Genomic DNA, 25,774 nt, shown 5'->3' on the forward strand with positions numbered 1-25,774 from the left:
TCACTTAGTAATCCAACCTGCAGCTGTCCCAGAGGCTGTGCAGTGTCCTAGTTCAGGGCTATGGAAGCAGCGCATCTCCATGAAGAAGAGAGGCGAAGGCGGGCTGCATCCGCTAAGGCCAAAGTGATTCTCAGCTAATGTACATTGTTTCATGTTAATTTGTTCACTAAGGGTACTAAAGTTTAGGGTTGGGTCTACGTCAGAGGTTCCAACTCATAACACTGCCGTTTAATGCTAAAACAAACATATCAGCTGGGAAAGGGTTCGAGATACATGTATATTTTAACAGGCATACATCAAGTATTCAGTTTTAGACCAAAAAAGCAGGGAGCATAGGAATTAGCTTAACAGAAAGCTAAAATCTTAACAACATAGTCGAGAGCAGTTGAAACTAAATTATATCAATATGGTTTTCAGGTAAAAGTAAACATAATTTTGAATTTGAATAAAAAGAAATGCTTCTCTACTTTACAATGGTTTGAGGGAAGTATTTTTAAAGGCATGAACCAATACTAGGAGACACATCTTTAGTTCTCTCTGCTCCTTAGACCCTCTCCCTGCCCTCTACTTCCCTCCTCAGAAGTTTTATTTGTAGGCTAGTAAGCATCACATGTTCCCCTTGAGGAATGGATCATTTGTCAAATTGGAGGGAAACTAGAGAGCCAAATGAGATGCCCATCCCAACTTAAGATCAGCATTAACATCTACATAGAATCCAAAAGCATTTAATAAATTATTAAGCAATTTTAGTAAGAAAAATAACAAGCCATATGGAAAGAAGCCTGGGTCAAATTGTGCTGTGTTCTGTTAAGTGGCATGTCCAGGCTTGCTCCTTCACACATAAATAGGTTGACAGACTCCGCAAACTACAAATAAATAAATTAATAAAATATCAATACCTTTGTTAACAGTTTCTTGATGAAATCCTTCACACCGCCTGTCTCATTACTGTACCCTTATTTGGCATTGTCCCTTTTTCACTTAAAATAGTATGACTGCCACCACAGGAAGTACAATAATTGAAATTGAAACATTTTACTTAGGTCTTTTTTAAGGCGAACTATCTAATTAATACTAATCAATATGTAGCAAGTAAAAAACTCATTCTTAAAAAATGTATAAAAAGAAAAATTAAGAACTGACCATATTATGTGAAAGTGTGACTCTATTCAAGGTTTTCAGTGCTCAACTCTGTTATGTAAATATCTAGGAAGCACCCTTTAACAAGTTGCTGCCCATAATGGGAAATAAAAGAAAGACGGGGTTAAACCACACTAGACATCAACTGGGGAACAGGCAGTCTTAAGTTGCTTACGAAAGGCTAGCCTGTACAGGATACTTGTAAGCAAGGCATTCGACATGGGAGGGGCGAAGGCAACTCAACATCTGCTCCGCTCTGTGATTTTACGGTTCTATGTTCTTTCGGAAGTACAATGAGGACTATCTTGGGGATATCCCTAATGTAAAGTAAACCACCTTGCTCTGGAGAAAAAGTGCCTCTAAATTGTAGACCCACATCCATTTTCTGTGAAGTGACGGTCTTCTGCCAAAACTGGGCTTTACCTCAATTTGTATGGCGTTGATATCATTGGGTAATTCCCAGAGTTGAGCCACTGTTTGCTTTGCACTCTCAGTAACAGACAATCACAGACCTCACGATGCAGGATGCCGAACAAGTTATTTTACAGTGGGGGTGAACACAGAGGGAAAGAGAGCACAGAAGAAACCTCAAGTGTTGATTGGTTAGAGAGTACTGGGGTCACCCGTCAGGTATGAGAGTCAAGAAACTAGGCAGGAGCCTCAGGAGAGGAAAGGGCTGTAAGGAATCCAACAGCACAGTAAGCATTGGAGAGATGGGCGGGTGGGGTTAATGTCTAATGCGATTTAGAATGAGGAAAAGAGTCCATCAGCGATTCCAGCCGAGAAGTGTTATTTTATGAACCGTCATAGAGAAGATTATCATTCAGGGATATCAGTTCAGGGATAATAGTTTAAAGGAGGGGAGAATGCCTGTCTTCCCGCCCTGGACTTAAGGCCTTGAGCGCCTGTTTGAAGGAAAGGCAGTTCCAGCACTGTACGGCTTTGCCAAGACGGAAGCCGAATGGGTTCTATTGTAGCTCTCCGTTTCTCATTTCTACATCGATCCCATGGTGAGAAGCATTCTGTTTTTACTCCCGGTATTAGCCACCAAGCTTGACGTGCTCACAACCTAAAAATTAAAGACGTGATTGATCATTTTATGCATAATATACAGATGAACTGTAGAAAATAATGAACGATCAGTGCTCTGGGGAGTCATTCATTGGAAAGGTGCCTGTGTTACAGCCTCTTATATCAGTGTAGCGTGCCATAACGAAAGACTAATATGTGCTGGTAGGCTGAAACCTCCACAGTGTTGCCAGCTGCAGCATATGGAGGGACTCATGTTTAGCGTAGTCCATAAAGCCCATTTCTTATCCCTGGTCTTAAGTGAAGGCGCGTCCCTCAAGAATGCTGTGTTCTGTAATCCGCAAGTTTGTTGGCAGCACTTGTTCGGTTCAGGAGGGGAACATGACTTGATGGCACCACATGCAGTCCATCAGGCTGGCACCCCGACAGAGGTGCCCTACGGTCAGTCACTGCCCGGGTGCACAGTAGTCGCTTCTCATCCAAACTTTCAAGGTGGTATTCACACAACTCGATCAGCGACTCCACCTGCTCATGAATGGGAAGGGTCTTGAACTTCCGCTGGGCAAGGTAAAGGAAGGCTTCCACAAAGGCCTGCAAGCACATGCCTAGGAAACAAAAGAGAAGAGAGGTTACAACACACTGTGTTCTTTCAGTTCACTGAAAGGCAACATAAACCAATGTATGCCACACTATCGAACGACAAAATATCCTCCGGCTATGTTATATGTTATTGTTTCCAGTCTACTGACTACCACAATGGTGTGAAGGCAAGTGTGTGTGTGTGTATATATGTACAAGTTACTTACTTGTGTAACAATGTATCTGGAAGAGACATTAGTTAGGGATAGATTCCTTATCTTAGAATATCCCCAGGCGTCAGACTGGATCCGGAAAGTTTTCGTCAGCAGTACCCCAGCACGTCGGTAGGCGTCGTCATGCGGCTCCGCGTACGTCGCTGGCGTCGTAGCCGCCGAGATGACGTCGTCGGAGCTACTTAGACGCGCCCACGCGCGCTGACATCAGTTATGTACACAACTTTTCCGTGCCAGGAGCGCAGAGCCATGCCAGAGACCGACTACTGGTGCAATATAACTAGGGCCCTAAAAGGGATAACCTGAACCCTAGAGAACAGTTCGCAGAACGGGGAGGATGGGCGGGCGGTAAGGAATCTACCACTAACTAATGTCTCTTACAGATATATCATTACACAAGTAACTTGTGAATCTGAAAGAGACACGTTAGTGATAGATTCCTTACCTTAGAATACATACCGAAGCAATACCAACCCCGGTGGTGGGTCTGCGAAGTGAGATTACACCAGAAAGTCACGGAGAACCGAACGGCCAAAGAAGCCGTCTCTCCGGACCTGACTGTCAAGGCAATAGTGCTTAGTGAAAGTATGCAACGAGGCCCAAGTGGCTGCCTGACAGATGTCTTGCAGGGGGGCACCGCGCCCCAATGCTGTAGTAGCTGCTGTCACCCTTGTAAAATGAGCGCGTTCCTTATTAGCCAGAGAGTAACAGGCTTTAATGCACAAGATAACCCATCAAGAGATAGCTTGTGCACAGCCCGGCCTTTCTTGGCGCCCACATAGCCAACAAAGAGCTGGTCATCCACCCAGAACTGTTGTGTGCGGTTGAGATAGAACGAAAGCGCACGTTTTGGGTCCAGTCGGTGGAGCCTCTCCTCTTCTCTTGAAGGGTGCGGAGGAGGAAAGAAAGTGGGCAGAGTGACAGTTTGCCCGAGATGAAAGGCAGAGTCTACCTTTGGTAGAAAGGAGGGACGCGGCCGAAGCACAACCTTGTCCGGATGAATCACCAGGAACGGAGGTTTACAGGAGGTAATGGCCACCAGGAAGTCAGTCTTCAAAGTTAATAACCGCAAAGGACAGTTATGAAGAGGTTCAAAGGGAGTGCACATCAAGTATGTGAGAACCAGGTTCAAGTCCCATTAAGGCATCACAAAAGGAATAGAAGGGAAAAGGTGAGTAATGCCTTTGAGAAATCTATTGACAAATGGGGACTTGAAAAGAGAGGGCTGATCAGGCAGCCTAAGAAAGGCTTTAAGAGCCAAAAGATAGCCCTTGATAGTGCCCAGAGCAGAGCCCTTCTGGCCAAAGAGAGAAGGAACAGTAGGGCCTCAGAAAGAGGGGCAGAAAGAGGATCTACAGCTTCCGCTGTGCACCATGCCACAAATTGTTTCCACGGACAGGCGTACACTGTTTTAGTGGAGGGACGCCTGGCTGCCAGAATGACATTACAGACTTCAGGAGGCAAGTCAAATGGAATCAGCTGTCGCCGCTCAATCTCCACGCAAGGAGGTGGAGGCTGGACAGGTTCGGGTGGAGGACCGTCCCCTGTTGCTGCAACAGGAGATCCTCCTGAAGAGGCAGTCGGATTGGGGGATCCACGCTCATACTGAGTAGCTCGGGATACCAAACTCTTCGAGCCCAGTCCGGTGCCACAAGAATGACTTGGGCCCGGTCGCGTCTGATTTTCTTCAGCACTCTGGGCAGAAGTGGTATAGGCGGAAAGGCGTACAACAGACCACAACTCCACTCACGACGAAAAGCGTCGCCTAGCGAGTGCCTTGGAAATTCCAATGCATAGAACTGCTGACATTGCGCGTTCTCTTCGGTGGCGAATGGATCTAACCAAGGTTCTCCCCAGTGCTGAAAGAGACCTTGTGCCACCTCTGAGTGAAGACGCCATTCATGATCCAACATGCACCTGCGGCTGAGTTCGTCCGCCCTGGCGTTCAGGGTACCTGCCAGGTGTTGAACCACCAAGGAAATGCCTTAACGTTCCAGCCACGTCCAGAGATGTAGAGCCTCCTGACAGAGTCCACGATCCCACCTCGCCCTGCTTGTTGCAGTACCACATGGCGGTGGTGTTGTCTGTGAACACCTGCACTACTCTCCCCTTGACAGAGGGAAAGAATGCTTTCAGTGCAAGTAGGATCGCCCTGAGCTCCAAAAGCTTGATATGGAGCTTGGACTCCACCAGATACCAGAGGCCTCTGATCTCCGCCTCTCCCATGTGGCCGCCCCATCCCAGGAGGGACGCGTCCGTCACTACTGTGTGCTCCGGTTGGGGAAGGGAGAGGGATCTGCCGCTGACCCAACGCTGGTTCGTGAGCCACCACTGCAAGTCCAGTGCAGTGCCCTCCGAGATCTGGACGTAGTCGGACAGGTTTCCCTGATGCTGAGTCCACTGGAACTTCAGGTCCCATTGCAGAGCCCGCATATGCCATCTGGCATGATAGATCAGCAGGATGCAGGAGGCCATGAGGCCCAGTAGCCTCAGGGTCTTCCTGACCGAAACCCAGCACCAGGGCCAAAAGATCGGAATCACAGCCTGACTGTCCCGGACTCGCTGTTCGGGAGGATAAACCCGAAACTGCGCTGTATCCAGAACCGCTCCGATGAAGAGGAGCTTCTGAGAGGGAATCAGGTGCGACTTCGGCATGTTGATGGGAAACCCCAGTAAATGCAGGAGGTCGGCCGTAGTCTGGAGGTGGGAGAATACTGCCTGGGGCGAGCCCGCCTTCAACAGCCAGTCGTCGAGATAGGGGAAGACTGAAACTCCTGATCTGAACAGATGAGCTGAGACCACCACCATCACTTTCGTGAACACCTGAGGGGCGCTGGTAAGGCCGAAAGGGAGCACGGGGAACTGAAAGTGCTCGTGGCCCACTGTGAACCGTAGGTAACGCCGGTGGGCTGGCAGGATGGGGATATGAAAATAAACATCCTGTAAGTCCAAAGCTACCACCAGTCTTGCGTGTCTAGGGCAGACAAGACCTGAGCAAGCGTGAGCATCTTGAACTTCTGCTTCCGGAGGAAGCGATTGATGTTCCGGAGGTCTAAGATAAGGCGCAGACCTTTGTCCTTCTTTGGAACCAAGAAGTAGTGGGAGTAACAACCACAACCTACTTCTGGCGTCGGAACGCGCTCGATGGCCCCCTTGGCCAAGAGGGCCGCAACTTCCTGTTGGAGAAGTGCCAAGTGATCCCCAGACATGCGGTGGTATGACTGGAGGGGTAGACTCGAAGGGGAGGATGTAGCCCCTTCGAACTATTTGCAGAACCCACCTGTCTGAAGTGATGGTATGCCAGTGGGGGAGGTGATGGCGAATCCTGCCACCCACTGGCGTCTGGTGGGTATGAAACACGACTAGGAAGGTTCTGAGGCAGCGGCAGGAGCGGTGGTGTATTGACCTGCTCGCTGGCCTCGGGATCCACCACGTCGGGTCCCACGTCCGCAGCTGCGCTGAGACTGTGGCTGCGCAGGCCTCTGGGACTGAAAGGAACGCGATTGGGCGCCTCGACCCTGACCTCGAAAGGAGCGAAAAGCAGGCCCCAAGGGAGTGCGCGTGGTGGCGAGACCCAAGGACTGGGCCGTAGCCCGAGAGTCCTTAAAGCGTTCCAGGGTGCTATCCGCCTGGTCTCCAAAGAGGAGTGTGCCATCAAAGGGCATGTCCAACAAAGTGTTCTGAACATCCCGGAGAAGCCAGTTGTCCTGAGCCAAGCGTAACGGCGGAGCACCACCGTTGAGGAAAGTGCCCTGCCGAGTGAATCGGCCGTGTCAAGTCCACAACGGATAGTGAATTTAGCAGCATCTCTCCCCTCGGTAATGGCCTGGGAGAGCACCGCCCGAGCTTCCACAGGGCACTGAGGCAGCACCTGTGCCACCATGTCCCACACAGAATGTGAATAGCGGCCCAACAGGCACGCAGTAGTCACCGCACTCAACCCTGAACTGCCAGAAGTGAAAATCTTTTTCCCAAACTGCTCCAGTTCATTAGATTCCTTGTCTGGAGGGCAAGAAGGGAATGTGCTCGGCGAAGCAGAGGCCTGGACAACCAGACTCTGAGGCATCGGGTGTTGTGTGAGAAAGCTGAGGTCGCCGGGCGGTGGCGGCGCGCTACACCCTTATCCATAGGAGCCCATGTGTTGGGTTTGTTCCAGGTGCTCAACAGGACGTCGGTAAGGGCATTGTTGAAGGGCAGCAGCGGCTCCACAGAAGAGGACGCTGGCTGCAGTACTTCAGTCAGGAGATTGGTCTTGATAGGCACAGAAGGGAGCTCGAGGTTAAGAGCCTCGGCGGCCCTACGCAACACTACAGAAAAAGTCCCAACCTCCTCTATAGCCACTGAAGAGGGGGGGACAGTGTACCAGGATGTGGAGAGAAATCCAGATCCACTAGACCTTCCGTATCACCTTCCCATTCTGGCTCATCCTCGCATTGAGCTGCGAGAGGGTCTTCAGACCCCTCCCAGTACTCCCCTTCGTCCACCAGTTGTTGAAGAGGCCGGTAGGGACGAGGTGCCCGGGGAAATGGGATAAACTCTCCACCCAGAAACGGAACCTGGGGGGTAATAGACCAACCCCGGTTCTGCGCCGTCCGGCGTCGCATCCGACAGGAAAGCCTGTATTTCGTCCGGAGTCGCGTGCGGGCCTGGAAAGGTCAGGTAGGCCGCAGACAACAACGGAGTCTCCATCGGAGCCGCGGGGTAGTGACCGCCGGCCCCTCCATCGCGTCCCGAGACCGGTGAGGGGTAGACAAAGAGCGACGTCACTTCTTCGACTTCTTATGGCGCCGTGACATACCAGTCCCCGAGTCCGACGAGCGATGGTGACGGCTCCGCGACCGGGCCCTCGACCTCCCACATGAGTGGGACCTCAATCGGCGCGGAACCGATTGCGGGACCTCCAATAACTTTCGGGAACGCTCCCGCAAAGCTTTCGGTGCCATGGCCCGACAATCAGGGCACGCCTCGGGGTCATGGGCGTGCCCCAAGCAGAAGAGACACACATTGTGCGGGTCCGCTACCGACATGCTCCGACTGCAGGTCCTACAGGACTTAAACCCGGGTATCCCTACTGCACCAGGAGTCGAGTACTCGACAAGATAAGAGAAGCAAGTTCTCAGAAACCAAGTTAAAATATTTACTAGGGGTACCGCTCTCTCTCGGATCTGCGCTTGCTGGCACGGAAAAAGAAAGAACTGACGTCAGCGCGCGCCTAAGTAGCTCCGACGACGTCATCTAGGCGGCTTCGACGCCAGCGATGTACGAGGAGTCGCACGACGACGCCTACCGACGCGCAGGGGTACTGCTGACGAAAACATTCCGGATCCAGTCTGACGCCTGGGGATATTCTAAGGCAAGGAATCTATCACTAACGTGTCTCTTTCAGATATATATATATATATTAAGGAATATTAGAACACTGTAATGTTGAGAGCTCCATTGAGGACAATGGAGTGCTCCGAGCTTCCAATGGCTGGTAGAAGCTGGAAGCATCAACATTTCAATGTTTGTTCCGAGCTGTTGCTGTGAACAAAGGCCTCACGGAGCACAGGGGGATTTCCACCCCCTTGGGCTCCGTGAGGCCTTTGTTTAACAAATTAGAACATTCTGCCCTCTATTAGTGGAATAATCGAATTGCCTTAGAGCCCTTAGGCTCTACTGGCCAATAAAGGCCCGCTCCCTTGATAAAGGCCCTCGCTGAACGCTGGAGCAGGCCTTTAATGGCGGGCTCTAAGGCTATAGTATATTTTCTGACAATGATTAGGAGCATCTGTGTGTGTCTAGATAGGCTAGCCTGTAGCGGTAAGAAGATGAACGTTGTTGTCTCCTCATGTTTTGAAGCCCAGTCTCAACCATATTTATTCTGGAATTGAAACCATAAAGTCTGTTGTTTATATTTATTGCTGCTTATGAACATTCTACCCATAGAGGTGGTAATTGGTGCTTGGGTTGGACTGCCCCTCAAAGAGTACATTTGTGATTTGTGTAAAAAGTCTGTGCAAAATTTAGATCACGTTTTATTCACCTGCCCTGCTTTGTACTTTAATTGACATCTGTTCCTAAAACCTCTGTTTCTGAAATACGGTGTACGCACAACAAAAGAGGCAACCCACTTGATATTTCACCACCCCCCCCCCATGAAATTATATTTTAAAATTTTTAAATATTTTGAAAGCTTTTTACATTTGTATTGATAATTGTTGATTGTAAATTTTAAGTTGATTGTATAGTGGTTTAAGTCCATCTCATTGTAAATCTGAATTTTCATAATAAACAAACATTGATACATGCAAGAGAGACATGAGCTGCATTTTCTCTAGTCACTCTCCCTCCATTAAAAACATTCTTGTACACTATGACCCTTTAACAACCATAATGGCAGTCCCTAGTTGGGCAGCAAGCACAGCCTACCAGAGTCTGATGTCTAAATCAATTCACCTTAAAGTGAGCCTGACAGAAGTTCTATGTGCTAGAATCCTCAAATAGTTTAAGAGCATGATTTCACCTCTAGACAACTGCCACTGGGTCTCGGAGGGATGCTCCACGTGGTGGGCCTGGTCTAATTAGCTGGCAAAATGGCTGCTTCTCAATGTTTCTAGCTCCACTACAATGCTTGAACCGTGCATTCCACGGCACAGTGGTCGCCCTCTTGAAGAAGCAGACAGTCCGGTACTGGACAACCAATGCTCTAGACATCACCGCTTGGCACAGAATACAAACACATCCTACCTAACATAGGGACCATGTTCACCTGTGGGCTCATTCTGATGTTGACTACGAGCCCAAATGGTGTGTGCACCAAATAGCACCTGGTTTCACATTCTGAATGGGGAAATTGCATTTCCATCGGGGTTTTTTCGATGCACAAATTCCTGCAGGTGTACCCTGGAGAAGCGCGAGAGCGATAAACTATATGCGGAACACTGTGAGGTTTTACAAGTCGGTAAGCCTAACACAGCACGTTATTCCCCATTCTGGTGGGCACGACCACTTTCGGGAATATTTTTGCCTCACTGAGACAAAAGTGAGTCTTTTTGTCAAATACACAACATCACCGGTGCAACCCTCGCATGTTCACCTGTGTGTCCATGCTGTACAGATTCCAGCCATGAATTCACTGCGCACACAACCCTTCCAGCAGAGGGACGGGGGAGTTTAACAAGCGCTTGTTGTTCGACCTTACAGGTTAAACTATATGACTTAACCGTGACATTTTCTGTTTGGGGCTGTTTGATAAATGACACGCAGAAGGTTAACGCTCTCTAAATGAGAGCACATTTTACGCTAATGTGTCGCTCCCTGTAGCCCTCTTAGCAGGCCCCAAGGGTGCAGTTACCACTTTGTGAAGACAGAAGGCGTCACTGCTTGCAATTTGACTCCAGACTGGGCAAATGTGTATCCTGACAGGGCTATTAGGATAACGAATGGATTGATGCTGCTGTTAAGGGGGAACAGGAAAAATGTACTGCAGTGGAACACTTTCAAGCAAATGTCTACAAGCCATTGCTTGTCTGGGCACCTTACTCCAAGATACTCTAGGTCACTGATGCAATGATATGTCCCAGAGTGTCATCCAGCAGAAAGTAGGAAGATGCTGTGCTTACAGTTTACACGGTGCAGGTAATCCGATGTGGTGTGGCGGTGGTGGTTCAGGCAATGCCGCACCCACGGTCCGACCGGCCTATTACAACTAGGGAAGTGGGATCGCCTTGGAACCGCCGCAGATGCAAGGGAACTGCCATTTCCTGGCGATGGTGTGGTGGTCAGAGGAAGCAATATGCTTGGCAGGACCGCCGTGGTCCCGCCAAGCATACACGAGTTTCCTCTCCGCCAGGGTTTTCCTCTCCGCCAGGGTTTTCATGATGGTTCCACTGCTGTAACACCCCTGGTGGAGAGAAAACAAAGTGGACCCTACAGAGCCCCCTAGCCTTCTCAGTTTGTGCATGCACAATCAATCAATCAATCAGGGGAACTTGTAAAGCGCGCTACTTACCCGTGAGGGTCTCAAGGCGCGGGGGGGGGGGGCGGGGGGGCCGCCACTGCTTGAAGTGCCAGGTCTTGAGGAGTCTTCTGAAGGTGAGTAGGTCTTGGGTCAGTCGTAGGTGGGTTGGGAGGGTGTTCCAGGTTTTGGCGGCGAGGTAGGAGAAGCATCTGCCGCCGGCGGTCGTTCGTTGGATGCAGGGGACGTCTGCGAGGGCAAGGCTGGCGGAGCGGAGCTGGCGGGTGGGGGTGTAGAAGCTGAGTCTGCTGTTCAGGTTGGCTGGTCCGGCGTTGTGGAGTGCTTTGTGTGTGTGGGTGAGGAGCTTGAAGGTGATCCTCTTGTCGATGGGGAGCCAGTGCAGGTCTCTCAGGAGGGGGGTGATGTGGCTGCGGCGGGGGGCGTTGACGATCAGTCGGGCGGAGGCGTTTTGGATGCGTTGTAGCCGCCGTTGGTGTTTGGCTGGGATTCCTGCGTAGAGTGTGTTGCCGTAGTCCAGTCTGCTGCTGACAAGGGCCTGTGTCACTGTTCTTCTTGTTTCGGTCGGGATCCATTTGTAGATCCGGCGGAGCATGCGTAGGGTGTTGTAGCAGGAGGAGGAGACGGCGTTGACTTGCTTGGACATGGAGAGGGAGGAGTCGAGGATGAATGCTAGGTTGCGTGCGTGGTCGGTTGGTGTCGGTGCTGTCCCCAGAGCGGTCGACCACCAGGAGTCGTCCCAGACTGAGGGGGTGGGTCTGAGGATGAGGACCTCCGTCTTGTCCGAGTTCAGTTTCAGGCGGCTGCTCCTCATCCAGTCGGCGATGGCCTTCATGCCCTCGTGAATGTTGGTTTTGGCGGTGTGAGGGTCCTTGGTGAGGGAGAGGATGAGCTGGGTGTCGTCGGCGTAGGAGATGATGCTGAGGTTGTGGTGGTGGGCCACTTGTGCGAGGGGGGCCATGTAGATGTTGAACAGTGTCGGGCTGAGGGATGCACACAGTTGGGCATAACATGTACCCCCCCTGTGCACATTCTCAAAAGTTCTTACACAGCATCAGTCCATGGCGTGCAGGAACCTTGTGAGGCGTTCCCATTGCCTTTGAAAGAGGCACCGCCCTGGGAATGCCACGCTGCCTGCCCGGAGTACAAATAACTTGTAATCTGGCAGGCACCGGCGAGTCTCAGGAGTGGGGGAGGGGAGTACTGCCCGCTCCTGCACCACCGAAAAATCGCAATCGAGCCCTTAGTGTCAATGCGAGATTCTACAAGAGGCCTGAACATGAATTAATGGACAGCTTTCAAAAGAAGTATATTTGTACAGGTTGCAGGCTCTACTGAAGGAGAAGTTATCAGGGACTGAACTAGTAAGGAAATTCAGGTTGTGAGGTTTCAAACCTACAGAGAGGAAGTTACCTTCCATGTGAGATCTGTAGTACTGAAGAAATACTCCGGCTTCACTGACCCTGCAATATTCCCAGAGGTGTTGCAGATGCAGTGTACTTCCTCAATGCTTTCACATTGAAGTTCAAACGTTTATACACTCGTTTCTCAGAAAAAAAATAGGGACCTGTTTGATAACACTAGCAAGAGTGGATCTGTGTGGACTTTTTCATTACACTGTGTATAGAAAAGAATAAGAACCTGGGCCGGGTAGGCAAAGCCGGACCCGATAGGGGCCCGGGTAAAACGCCGTCCGGGGGCCAGGATAGGCCCCCGCAAACGTGGCGAAATCAGTGGGTGAGCTTGTTAGGGCGAGGGGGAGATAAAAGGGGGCCAAGGGAGCACATACACCCCCCTCGCAATTAAGGAAGGAGAAGAACCTACCGACTGCCGAGCGACCGACGGCTGGCTGCTGGACGACCCTTGGACGACCCTGCTGAGGACGACTGCTGAACAGAAGACGGGCGGGCTGGTTTTGCGCCCTTTCTACCAGAGCCTCCACTCCCGCCTACCGCAGACCTACAGCGAGTCTTTGGCCCTGGGCTTTCTTCGCCCCCTTCCAGCAGTGGTCGTCAGGACCGAGGGCGGCGGGAGCAGCGTGAGCGAAGCTTCCACCCTGCCATCTCCAACGTGCAGCCTTTGTCGGCGGGGGCAGCGTGAGAAGAGCCTCCACTCCTGCCTTCTCAATCAGCAGCGGATCGGTGGGAATTGTTCATGTCGGGTTTCCTTCTCCCCCTCTACCGGCCTGAGTCGACGGCGGGAGCAGAGTGAGCAGAGCCTCCACCCCCGCCTCTGAGAACAGCAGTGGGCCAACCTTCGATCAGCCAGGGTGCGGCGGGCGCAGAGTGAACAGAGCCTCCACCCCGCCTTTGCTTCAGCTGACCGGGACGAACAGCAGGCAGCTGCTGGGCTTCTCTACGCGCCCTCCCCGTGGCGGCAGCTACAGCGGGTAGCAAGGACAGCAGGGGGTGGCAGAATGGGCTTTTTGCGCCTCTGTTCAGGGGCACAACCAGTAGGAGTGAAAACACGGAAACGGCGCAGGGGGTGGCACCAGCTGAAGGAGCACTCCTTTCTTAAAGGGACACGAACAGCTGAGACGCTGTGGATCGGAGAGTGGATGCACAGGTTAAGGGGGAAGACCAAAGTTATTCTAACTCTCTTTTGGACTAAGATCAGCAGTTTGGGTGTCTTATTTAGTGCACACTGGGCCCAGGGAATCACTGATAAACGAGCAGAAGCAGCACAAAGGGCAATTTCCCTCGCATTTGGGGCATAAGGACAGACAGAACATAAAGAAACAGGGCAACTGAGCCAGTGCAACACAGTTTTGGTAAACGCACTCAACAGGAGCTGCGCCTGGGACACGTGGGCTGCAGTGGGCAAAGGAGGTCCTACGACCGGCATGAACAGCACAGGAGTGCGCAAAGATGGCTGGCAAGAAAAGATCGACTGGGAGGAAGACACAGCCCCCGTTACGGTTCAGGGAGAACCAGGAGAGGCCAGCACCACCGAAGAAAGGCCAGAAAAGACGTGGTAAGGGATCAGGACCAGACCTGGATGATGACCTGCAGGCCATGCTGGAACAAGCCAGGGCCCTGGTTGCGCTAAAGGGACAGAGCTGGATGGACCAGCAAATCAAGGAAGGAGCCCAAGGAGAAAAGGCAGCGGCGGGCATTCCCAGCATTGCCGCCCCCTGAGAAGGGGGCAAAAAAGGTGTCTGCAGCCAAAACGGCGGCCCCAGAGAAGAGCAAAAAGGGAACAGGCAACAAAGGAAAGGGCACCCCGCAAGCCACGAAAAGAAAAGCGGCGACGCCATAGCAGGGGGCTAGCTCGGAGTCGGAAGAGAGCAGCGATGAGGAGGGGTCTGTTGCCAGCACGGCAGCCCCTCAGGAGAGACACGAGAGAGGAGGCGGCGTCGTCAAGGCACATGGTAAGCATGGCACGCGGAACAGCGAGCAAGGGCGCGGGAGAGGGCAGAGGGCCCAAAACAGCCTAGGGCAAAATGTTAATATGGGAACCCAACTAGGGGAGAACAAAGGAGGCAGGGTTAGGCTAAGGGTGACCAGAATTCCAAGGGGAGGCCTGAACCAAGGGGGCAGCGCAGTCAACAACATGGATGCCCTGGTGGCAATGGCCAAGGATGAGGGCTCCATTCCCTGGGAACACAGCATGGGGCGCAGGGGGTCAAGGGAGCAGACCGGCGCCAGACAAGAGGGCCGACAAGGGGGCTATGCAAAAGGGGCGACAGACAAGGAGCCAGGTGTGGCAAGCCAGTTGCAACAGGGCGAAAAGACAGGGACTGAGGCGGCCGCACACGGGAGTACAGGGGCCTCAGGGGGGGTAGAGCCCAAATACGACCAAGACAGGAGAGAAACAGGACAGTAACGGGAAGCCAGCCAGTGAGTACCTGCGCCCCTCCCCAAGCGACCCTCCCACGACAACAAAGATGTTAGGGCTGACCAACCTCATTCCACTTACAGTAAAGGAGACGATTTGGAGAAAAGAATTCATAGACAATTTTTCACTGATGGAAGTGTGCCAGGCAGGTTTAGACCTAACAGCGCAAGATAAAAAAGACGAGGAAAGGAGAGCCCTCCACAAACCTAGAGTAGACAGATCAATAGAAAATTGGCTGAAGGCATTCATAACACTAGCTTGCGTGTTCATTGAAAAATTCAATCGAAGCGCGCAGCACTGATCTTTTATGAGCAAAAGGTGCACGAGGCGCAGCAACAGTATCAGGGTGATGCATTGCTGCAATACGATGAGGGTTTTAGAGAGAGGATGCAAGCGTGGCCGTTAGTAACCTGGGACTGCCAGGACATGGAAGGTTTCACGAAACACATGGTGGCGGCCAGGGAGGGTGTTGGCGCAAAAGAGACCAATATTCGTCCCTACGGGAGTAAGGGCAAATTCGAGGGCCAGGGAAAAGATTTCAAAGGGAAATGCCAGGCTGGTAGCAAATCAATGTAAATGGGGAACGTCATGCAGGTTCAAACACGAAGGTGGGTCATGCCGGGGAAACCACCCCACCATATGCTGCCGGCAGGCCACAGGGCCAGGGTCAGACAAAGGCAAGACAGGCCCCAAATAATTAGGTACAGGCCCCTACGGGTGGGGACAGCGGGAAAAGGGGCGGAGGACAGACACTACCGACACCCATAAAGACAAGCGGACTGCTACATCTTTTGAAAGACTATCACAAATTAACAGACAGACAGCTGCTAGCAGAAGGTTTCACACAGGGTTTTCCAATCCCATACAAAGGGCCCAAAGGCTCACGGGAGAGAATAAACCTAAAATCAGTTAGAGACAGCCCCGGGGAAGCAAACTAGAAGGTGGAGAAGAAAGTACTACTGGGGCGGGTAGCCGGTCCTTTCCCTTTCCCCCCCGTTGGAGGATATGGTGGTATCACCACATCGGCGTAGTGCCAAAAAAGGAGCCAGGGAAATTCCGGCCGATTCATCACCTGTCCCACCCCGAAGGGGAATCCATTAACGACTGGTTGGAACAGGGACCTTGCACTGTGGCCTACGCATCTGTGGGCGATGCGGTAGACCTGATTAGGCAAGAAGGGAAAGGGGCCTTGATGGCAAAATCAGACATAGAATCAGCTTTCAGATTGTTGCCAGTGCACCCAGACAGCTACCACCTGTTAGGATATAAACTAAAAGGACATTACTACTATGACAAATGCTTACCTATGGGGTGCTCGATATCATGCGCACACTTCGAGGCTTTCAGTAGTTTTCTAGAATGGGAATTGGGAGCGCGCGAACCAAAGGGCGGGTGGGCGTGTCCACTACCTAGATGACTTCCTTTTCATTGGTAGGGCAGGCACAGAGGATTGCGTCAATCTCCTAAACAATTTTATAAAGATGGCCCAGGAGTTAGGCATCCCACTGGCGCAGAACAAGACAAAGGGCCCCACCACTAGACTGGATATCCTGGGGATAGAGTTGGACTCAGTAGCCGGGACATGCAAGCTGCCGTCGGAAAAGGTAGCCGAGCTACTCGAGAATATAAAGAGGTTGAGGCAGCAAAGAAAGGCAACACTGGGGGAAATACAGCAGCTGCTAGGAAAATTGAACTTTGCCACACGAGAGATCTCCGCAGGGCGCACCTTCGCAAGGCGATTAGCATGGCTAACTAGGGGCATGACACAGAAGCACCATAGGTTCCGCATCAAGTAAGGGGTGAAGGAGGACCTGGGGCAGTGGGAGAGTTTTCTGGCAGATTTCAACGGCACCCTGATATGGCGAGAACCTTGGGTGCAGGCAAGCGATCTAGAACTTTACACTGACTCGGCAGGGGGGCACGGCTTTGGAGCAATCCTAGGGACTGCATGGCCAGCGAGGGAGTGGCCAATAGCCTGGCAAAATGCTGGGCTAACAGCAAACATATCCTTACTAGAGTTGTTCCCCATAGTGGTAGCCTTCCACATTTGGGACCCACAGCTGGAGAATAGACAGATTACGCTGTGGTCTGACAACCACGCAGTGGTACAAGCAATTGACACAGGGTCCGCACAATGCGCAGCAGTAGCAACCCTGCTGCGGAAACTGGTTGGCTGCCAATTAAAGGGCATCATCGCGCTTAGGGCGAGACACATTCCGGGAGTATCAGTTCCGGGAGGATCAGTTGCGGATGCCATTTCTCGTATTCAGTGGGAGAAATTCAGAGAGCTTGCCCCAGACGCAGACAAAAGGATGACTCCAATGCCACAGGTGGTGTGGTCATGGGTGGAACCGGGTTGAAGTCATTACTGAACAATGCACTGGCCTTGTAGAAAAGCACCCATTATAGTAAGTGCTGGGAAACATTCAGGGCCAGAACAGGACTAGAAAGGGGATGGTGGGCCACGCAGGAGGAGGTCCTACACTTCATCGAGTGGGCTTTTCTGGCTGGAAAAAAGAAAACCTGGGCACAGGAACACTTAGAGCAGGAAGACCCAACCAAGGCTTCAAAATGCAGAATGGCAATGAAGTGCTGGGGTAGGCTACAGCAGACAAAGAAAGACTAAAGGCGCCCCATCCGCTTCAGCATGCTACAAGGGATGCTGGGCGCTTTAAGCACTCTTTCGGGCAGCCTTCACAATGGCATTCTTTGGAGCATACAGGGTCAGTGAGTTAGTAGCCCCATCAGTTGTAGACCCAGGATCAGCATGCATCCACAGAGGGGATGTAGAAATACACAAAGTCTACATGGACATCCTGCTGCGGCGGTCCAAGACGGACCAGACAGGCAAGGGAAAATGGACCAGGATACACTGCATTAAGGACGCAGCCTGCTGCCCGGTGTGCTTACTGCGAAAACACCTGGGAGAGAGGGAAGGGAACGATGGGCTGCTTTTCAAGCTCAAGAACGGGTCTTTCCTCAGCCGCTTTCAGTTCATAGGAGTAATGAGAAAAACCCTGGAAGCAATGGGTCTCCCTGCGCACGAGTATGGCTCCCACTCTTTCAGAAAAGGGGCAGCCACTACGGCAGCGGGGCTAGGATTGGAAAGTGGGCTGATCAAGGGAATAGCATTTAAGTGTTACATACGCCCGATGCCGAGCCAGATTTCTCCCGCCCCGTCTAGGTCCGAGCACTTCACGGAAGAAGGTGTGGATCATGAGGCACTCCTACGTGACGCGGGCCAACGATGGGCGGCAGCCAGATGCAATTTCGGTGGAATATGGCTGCGGGAAACCAAAATAGACTGGTGGGGATGCTCGGGAATGAAGTGGGACCAACTGCTACCCGCGGTGTGGGAAGTATTACAACAAGGTGGCAGACCAGACGCGGTAGTGGTCCACCTGGGTGGAAACGACTTGGCAGCATTGGGAAGGTGGGTGCTACTGGAATACATGCAGAGAAGCCTCACGGCTTTGGTACGCCTTATCCGCCCCGCAGAAGCCATCTTTTCAGAGATCATAGTGCGGAAGGACTGGCAGGAGGCTGTGGAAAAATCCAGACGGAAACTTAATATCACCATAGCCAAAGTTTGTAGGGCCAATGGATGGGGCTTCACGAGTCACGGGTTCATAAACCTGAGGTCCCCAGGGTATCACCTGGAAGATGGGGTACACCTCACAGGGGTGGGAATGGACATGTTCGTACTGAACATTGTGTGGGTACTGGAGCAGATGGGCTTCAATTAAGAGCGAAAGGGAGGCAGGGGTAGAGGGGAGCTCCCTCCGATCGAGAAACCGTAGGTAGCGTGGCAGAACAAACACAACAAAGTTAGTAAGAGGAGAAGATTTACTAGAAGGTAGATGGAAGGCCCTCACAGTGTCCTTGGGATGCCTCATGGCAGGGGCACTGAGTAGGCCAAGGGGCGGCGTGCCACCAGAGAAAGAATAGATGTGATGCTCCCGCAGGACCCTTGGGATGCCTCACGGCAGGGGTACCGAGGGGGAAGATGGCAAGGGCACAGCCTCATGAAAGGTAGATGCTCAAGTATGGTCCTTGGGATGCCACACGGCAGGGACCCCTGGGAGAAGGGAGGGCCCACGAAAGGGTTACAGGGCAAGCGGGACGTCACTTGCAGACCGGGCAGGTCCAGATGGACACCCTCCAAATCGGTAGCCAGCTAAAGCCTAGACACGTTAATCGGGAGCCCAGAAAAAGGGGTCCCTCCCCTCCCAGGATATTGAGGAGGCTGGGTCCATAATGCAAGAAAAAGGTTTAAAGAGCAATAGATGTAAATATATAACATGGAAAATTAATGTAGATATGACCGTGAACAGTTGAAATGTATAAAGTTATGTTGATGAATAAACTGCGACCTTTTCAGGCACCAAAGAACGTTGTCAGTGGTGATTTAACGTAAAAGCGCACAGTTGGGGAAAACGGGCAAAGGGAGCGGGGCGGAACAACTCGCCGCCTGGAGAGGGTTGAAGAAAAGAGCATATGACCTTCCTAGACAAGTGCAGAGGGAAGGAATATGACAGCCATTTTTCATTTACAGTATGTATTTATGTATTCATTTAATGCAGAACTTTATCATCTTACAGTCACTTCAGAGTGCTGGAACAGCAAACAAAGTAGACATCGAGCATCATAACTGAAGCCTAACCGAATACAATTGCCCCCTATCCAGTATTCTTCAGGTGCTACCCACTCGGTGAGCCTAGTTAAAAGGAGTTTACTGACCAGCTCCCTTTTCAGAAGATCCAGTTGTCTGATCACAATCTGGTTGGGATTATGCACGCTAAGATGTCAGGTCAGAATGCACCTATGAAACCTGGGCCTTTGCTTCAGCGCCCTTTGTGAGTAGCACATAGGATTGTGCATAGGAGTTTGAATGTCATTTGCTACTATGAGAGAGCCAGTACATGCTTTCAGTGCCAGCTTCACATGGTGACTTTTCCTGAGATTGGCAGGTAGGGTCTGCATTCTTTGAACCCCAAGTGAGACCAATGTCTTTTATGCTGCAACAAACAAGGTGTTCCACCCCCAACGCTCTCGTTAGCTCTTCCTTTTTCTGGGTGTTGAAAAGCTGGCCATTCAAACAGTTCTATGCCCAGCCCTGAACTTTTCACCTACAAATCACTGATTTCAGGAAAGTTTCTAAAATGCCATTCACTTCATTCAATGCAACACAGGTACAGTTAGCAAAGGCCGTTTTTTTGCCCATTGAATTGCCTTGTAATAACCTAGTGCTGGCTTGTTAATAGAGGAGACAGGGCAAAGTCCTGCTACCTGTGAGTGGCCAAATAATACCCAAGCCTCTGCTCACACTCTCGATTATTTATTTTAGCAGTGTTCCTAACAACACAAATGTAGTGTTTTACGAACACTACCAGTGCGCAGGCCTGGCCTTCCAGCTTCAACAGGCTCCTGATGACAGTGGAAGCACAATCCAGCTCCAGATTGTAGGTGGGTGTATGGATTGGGCCTGTGTGAGGACGTACCTGAGCCGTGTCCCCTCACACAGGCACAGTGCATATCATAACTCAATCAATCAATCAGGCATTTGTTAAGCGCGACTACTCATCTGTAATGGTCTCAAGGCGCTGGGGGGTGGGGGGGAGTGCAGGTTCCAGTCCATCAAGGAGGGGGTCTGTCGAAGAGCCATGTTTCGAGGTTTTTTGCGAAGGTGGGGAACGATGTTGTCTGTCTGAGGTGGAGCAGAAGTGCGTTCCAGGCTTTGGCAGCGAGGAAGGAGAAGGAGCCGCCTCCCGATCTGGTCTTTCTGATGCAGGGGACCACAGCATAGAGAGCTTGGCTGATCGTAGGGTCCTTTGAGGTGCGTGGAATTTGAGTCGGCTGTTCAGGTATGCTGGTCCAGTGTCGTGGAGGGCTTTGTGTGCGTGGGTGAGCATCTTGAAGGTGACTCTAGCCTCGATGGGGAGTCATTGAAGTGTGCGCAGGTGCTTGGAGATGTGGCAGTATCTTGGCAGGTTGAGGAACAGTCTTGCGGCGGCGTTCTGGATTTTCTGTAGCTTGCGGTGAGGTTTTTGTTTATTCCGTCGTAGAGTGTGTTGCCGTAGTCTAGTCTGCTGGTGACCAGGGCATGAGTGACGGTCTTTCTGTGTTCGAGGGGGATCCATTTGAAGGTCTTGCGTAGGAGGCGGAGGGTGTGGATGCAGGAGGACGAGACGGGAGTTGATCTGGCGGTCCATTTTGAGCTCGGAGTCCAGGATGATTTCCAGGTTGCGTGCGTTGTTCGTGGGGGTGGGGGGGCTTCCGAGGTGGGGGGGCCACCAGTTGTCGTTTCAGGTGTCGGGGTTTGGGCCCATGATGAGTACTTCTGTTTTGTTGGTGTTTAGTTGTAGGCAGCGGTTTTTTATCCATTTGGCGACGGCTTCCATGTCTTCTTACAAGTTGTGTCTGGCGGTGTTGGGTTCGTTGGATAGGGAGAGGATGAGTTGGGTGTCGTCTGCGCATGACACAATGTTGAGTCTGTAGTTTCTGATGATGGGGGCGAGTAGAGCCATGTAGACACTGAAGAGCGTAGGGCTGAGGGAGGACCCCTGGGGGACTCCGCAGGTGGTTGTTGTAGGGTCCGAGAGGAAAGGGGGGAGTCTGACCCACTGCGTTCTGCCTGAGAGGAAGAAGCGGATCCAGTAGAGGGCCTTGTCCTGGCAAGGTAAGAAAAGTAAATCCAATGTTGTTTCTCTGTGCATGAGTGAGTGAGGAATTTGCCTCCTTATTCCGCATGCCTTCACTCCGGATGCAATAACAACGCGGTTGTTCCAACGACCGCGTTGTAGCAACACATACCATTACCCTGCAAGTCATTACAACGACTTGTGGAGGGGGGCGCTGGATGTTGGAATAGTATAATTTACTATTCCAACTCCAGTCTGTGCGGACAGTAGGGAAGGTGTTGGATTTTAAATCCAACACCTTCTCCCCCTTACGCAAGTAGTTGTTACGACTTGCGGGGTAATGGTATGCGTTGTTACAACGTGGTCGTTGTAACCACTGCGTTGTTACAACGCGGTTGTTGTAACGACCGCGTTGTAATTGCATGCGGGGTGACAGATTCGTTGTAAGGGCTGTTTACCGTGAGTGAGAGTGAGTGAGGGTGTGAATGCGAGTGTGTTTGCGAGTGACAGAGTGCATACGATTTAGTAAAGGTGACAGAGTGAGAGTGTATTAGTGACTGTTAATGAGAGGGGAAGAGAGTGAGAATTAGGGAGAATGACAGAGTATGGATGAGCAAAAATGAATGCGAGGGAGTGAAGGAGTGCGAATGAGGTACAATTAGAGATATAGTAAGAGAGGAAGTAAGTCATAGGCAGAGGTAGGTACCAATGGTGCAGCAATGCTCAGCAGCCTGAGGGGCTTACTGAAACCTAGTCATTAAAGCACAGCACCTATACATCAGAAGGTCAAAGCAGAGCCACTGAACACCAGCGTTCGAACAAGAGTTAATGAGTGTAAAAGAGTGCATGTGTGTAAGTATTTGGGAGCGAGAATCGGTGATTGTGAGCAGGTTTATGTGTGAGTGACAGCGAGTTGGAGTGAGTATGAGTAAGAAACAATATGTGGGATGTGTGTTTTAGAGTGAGTGAGGGGAAGAGTGAATCAGAGAGGGATTGAGTGTGAGTGATCTATGTGAGAGTGTGAGTGTGTTAGCATGCGTTATGCCCACTGACCATGGCATACCTGAGATAAATCTTGACTATTGGAGGCACCAAAGGAAACACACTGTCTCTGGTATACTGGAAATAAGTCTTGACATAAGGGACACCACTGTTTCAAATGGAGGCCTTGACATAGAAGAAGTAATTCCTGGCCTGCGGGGACACCCAAAGCAAAATAATGGTGCTAGCATACTGGAGGTAATGTTTGGCCTTAGAGAGGGCAGCCATGGCATATTTGAGGAGGGAGTGGGTTAGGGGATGCATACCATAAGAAAATACTGGATGTGACATACTGGATTTAACTTCTGAAATATGTGTCACACATGGTATATGGGTAGCTTCAATGGAAATATTGTGGTACCAGCATATTGTTTTTTATTTTAAAGGTTTTATATAGCGCTGGCTAGACCCGGAGGTATCAGAGCACTTTACATGAGTATCAAACCACAGTTGCAGGTTACATCGTTATAAAGGTTACACAGTTATTAGAGCATGGCAACATAGTTATATGTAAGGTCGAAACAAACAATAAGGACATATACATAAGGGAAAAAGCAGGCAAGGGGAGAGATTCAGTGGGGGGGTAGGAGCAGGGGAAGTAGACAGAGAACGAATGAGGGAAAGAGGAGGGGAGGGTGAGAGACACAGCATGGAAAGAGGAGGGGGGTGACAGGGACACAAACTGGTAGACGAGTCATAGCTGCGTCCAAAGTCCAGTAAGCTGTGATCCCAGGGGAAGTGGTTCATTTCCCCATCTCTGTAGCGAGAGGTTCCCTTTACACAGTGGACTCTCTCAGAGGGGTCTCTGAGACTCCAAGGCCTACACACTGGATCCTTCCCCAAAAAGCGGAGAGGGAGTGCTTTGGCAAGGGGGGGGGCCATACCATACCATACCTCAACTGTGAGTGGCTCCCCTGGCGCTGTGGACTCTCGCAGCGGGTTCGCTGAGACTCCAGAGTATAAATATTGGATCTTTCCCCAACAAGGGGAGAAGGAGTGCTTAGTCAAAGGGCACAAAGGACAGGGGCTAGGCAGTGTAGCAGGCAAGGGGAGAGATTCAGGGGAGAGGGGATAGGAGCAAAGGAAGTAGTCAAAGATAGAAAGAGTACTATGATTTATGAGCGCTTTACATGAGGAGAGTTGCGTATCTTACACATTCTACATTGTTACATCAGGCACAACAGTTACAAGTTACATTTTTTAGAAAAATGGCATGTAGAGGGGTAAGGGGTAAAGTAAAAGGGCGAGGGGAGGGAGAATTTAACGGAGCATAGGCAAAAGGATAGACAAAGCAAGCCGGTGGAGAGGAATTCTGGGGAAAGAGGAAGGGAAAGTAGAGGTAGCCAAAGGATGAAGGAGGGAAGCGGAGGTGGAGGGGGTAGGGGAAACAGCGTGGTGAACAAGGAGAGTAACTGTGTTTGAACGTCCGGTAGGGTGGGGCAGGGATCATTTTTCAGTCCTCAGTTTTGTGTGATTCCCAAATTCACGGTGGACTCTCTCAGCGGTGAGACTCCATAGCATAAGAATGCAGGATCCCTCCCCAACAAGGGGCGAGGAGTACTTTGGTCACGGGCACATTCTGAAGAATGAGGGAGGGAAGTGGTGGGGGAGAGGGAGGGAAAACCCAGCAGGGACGCAGTGTCTGACGTCCGGCAGGGTAGAAGACGGTTCCCATTGTAAGGGGATCGGTGACCCAGGGAGTGGCACAGGGGCTCTCACCCAGTCTCTCATACCTCGGGTCTGTACTGTGATCACTGTCTCTGTATTGTATGTTATTCCTGGCATTACTGGAACCCCATGATAAAATGCTGGCATTGGCATACTGTCGGTAATTCTTCACATATAGAGGTCACCATATATTATGAAAACAATGGAGAAAAACTGTGGTAAGCGTTCACCGCGGGCCACTGGGAGCCAGAAGAGGTCTGTGCAGTGAGACTCCATGAAAATACAAGAGTCTAAATATAAATAAATAGCAGTGTGTGGAGACTAAGGACATTATGTGGTTGCTCACAGGTGGGAGGGCACTGCCCAAATGCCCCTTTTGAGGAGCCACCATGTACAAAGACCCTTTTACTGCCTTTGGATTTTTAACAAGTTTATGTGAAAAGTATGCTTGAAAATGTACTATTTGTTCCCATTTTTTTCAGAAGTATTTTTCAGGGGGATATCTCCATCAAGCCCTCTTATCTGGGCGCCTTCCGTTTGAACATTTACTGGAATTACTAGCAAGAGATTACCAGCCACCACTGTGGTAACCTCTACTGTGCATCTGGTGCTGAGGTTTGTAAATCTGGATCACATTTTAAGCAATTTATACCACATTTCCCTATTAGTTCTGCCATTTTACTAATAAACCATTTATTCTTAGTTTTGAGGTCTACCTTTTCTTTTTTTTTATATTGTGAAAATAATCTTTTTTAGCATTCTCCGAGGTAATGCTGACTTCTGAAAGCGGCATGACCAAGCGCCAACACATGCTCTCATATAAAAAGTACTAGTAACTATTGGCTTTACAAGTAAGACCTAGAGAGAAATATCCCCACTAGCTGGGACATCACGTTTTCAACATTGTACTTTGTAAGCTAGTTATGGCCGTGCACAACTTTCCATGCTTCTTGGAGAAGCACTGTGGTTAACCTTACAGAAGCTATGGGAAAGGGCACCCTTGTTACTTTATTACTACATGATCAGATATAATTATGTCAACTATAGTGATTGGGACAGATTGTCCATAAGGGTTGTTCAGTATGCAGTATGGTTTGTTTTTCTTGGCCATGTCCTGTCCAGTCACATTTGTTGTTTCCCCTTGCTTCCAGGTTGATGAGTATAATGATTCCAAAAATCCTAACTGCGGTTAGATCTCTGCTACTCCACCGTGAACAGTCGTACTCGCATAGTGTGGTATACCACCACAAGATCATATTAAAGTGCAAGGGGGGAGAGGCTGTGGAGATGGAGAGATGCAAGGATAGAGCAGCAGATGGGAAAGTTGGGGACAAGATAGGGACTATGAAAGGAGCCAGGTGGTCACTGTGCTCTCCAGTAAAAACCTACAATCAGCCTGGTCACACCGACAGGATGCTGGGAATTACCCCCTCTTTAAGGGCAGCGATGGAGAAAGAGCATGAAAGAGACCATACAAATAAACAACTATTTCACTGCATGCTAATAAGTTTACTCACAAAAGTAGGTAAATAGCCATCATCAACGAGAAAGATGCATTTTTTTATTTGCAAAGTGCTCAAACAAATAAAACAATAGCAATGTTAATCTTTGAAACTATTGATATTTCTGGGAATTATCATTTAATCCAA

At 50.6% G+C, this 25,774-nt stretch overlaps 1 protein-coding gene across 1 annotated transcript in view; it reads right to left on the reverse strand.

Moving 5' to 3' along the window:
• Positions 1-258: 258 nt before the first annotated feature.
• The window catches only part of TTLL11 (tubulin tyrosine ligase like 11), a 749,536-nt gene continuing 724,020 nt past the window's right edge, over positions 259-25,774 (reverse strand). Inside the window, exon 9 of the mRNA XM_085613706.1 lies at positions 259-2,774. Coding sequence (XP_085469832.1) covers positions 2,485-2,774 — 290 coding nt within the window. The 3' untranslated portion in view covers positions 259-2,484. The remainder of the gene's footprint in view (positions 2,775-25,774) is intronic.

Source organism: Triturus cristatus, chromosome 1_2, assembly GCF_964204655.1.
Source record: "Triturus cristatus chromosome 1_2, aTriCri1.1, whole genome shotgun sequence".
Taxonomy (NCBI): Eukaryota; Metazoa; Chordata; class Amphibia; order Caudata; family Salamandridae; genus Triturus; species Triturus cristatus.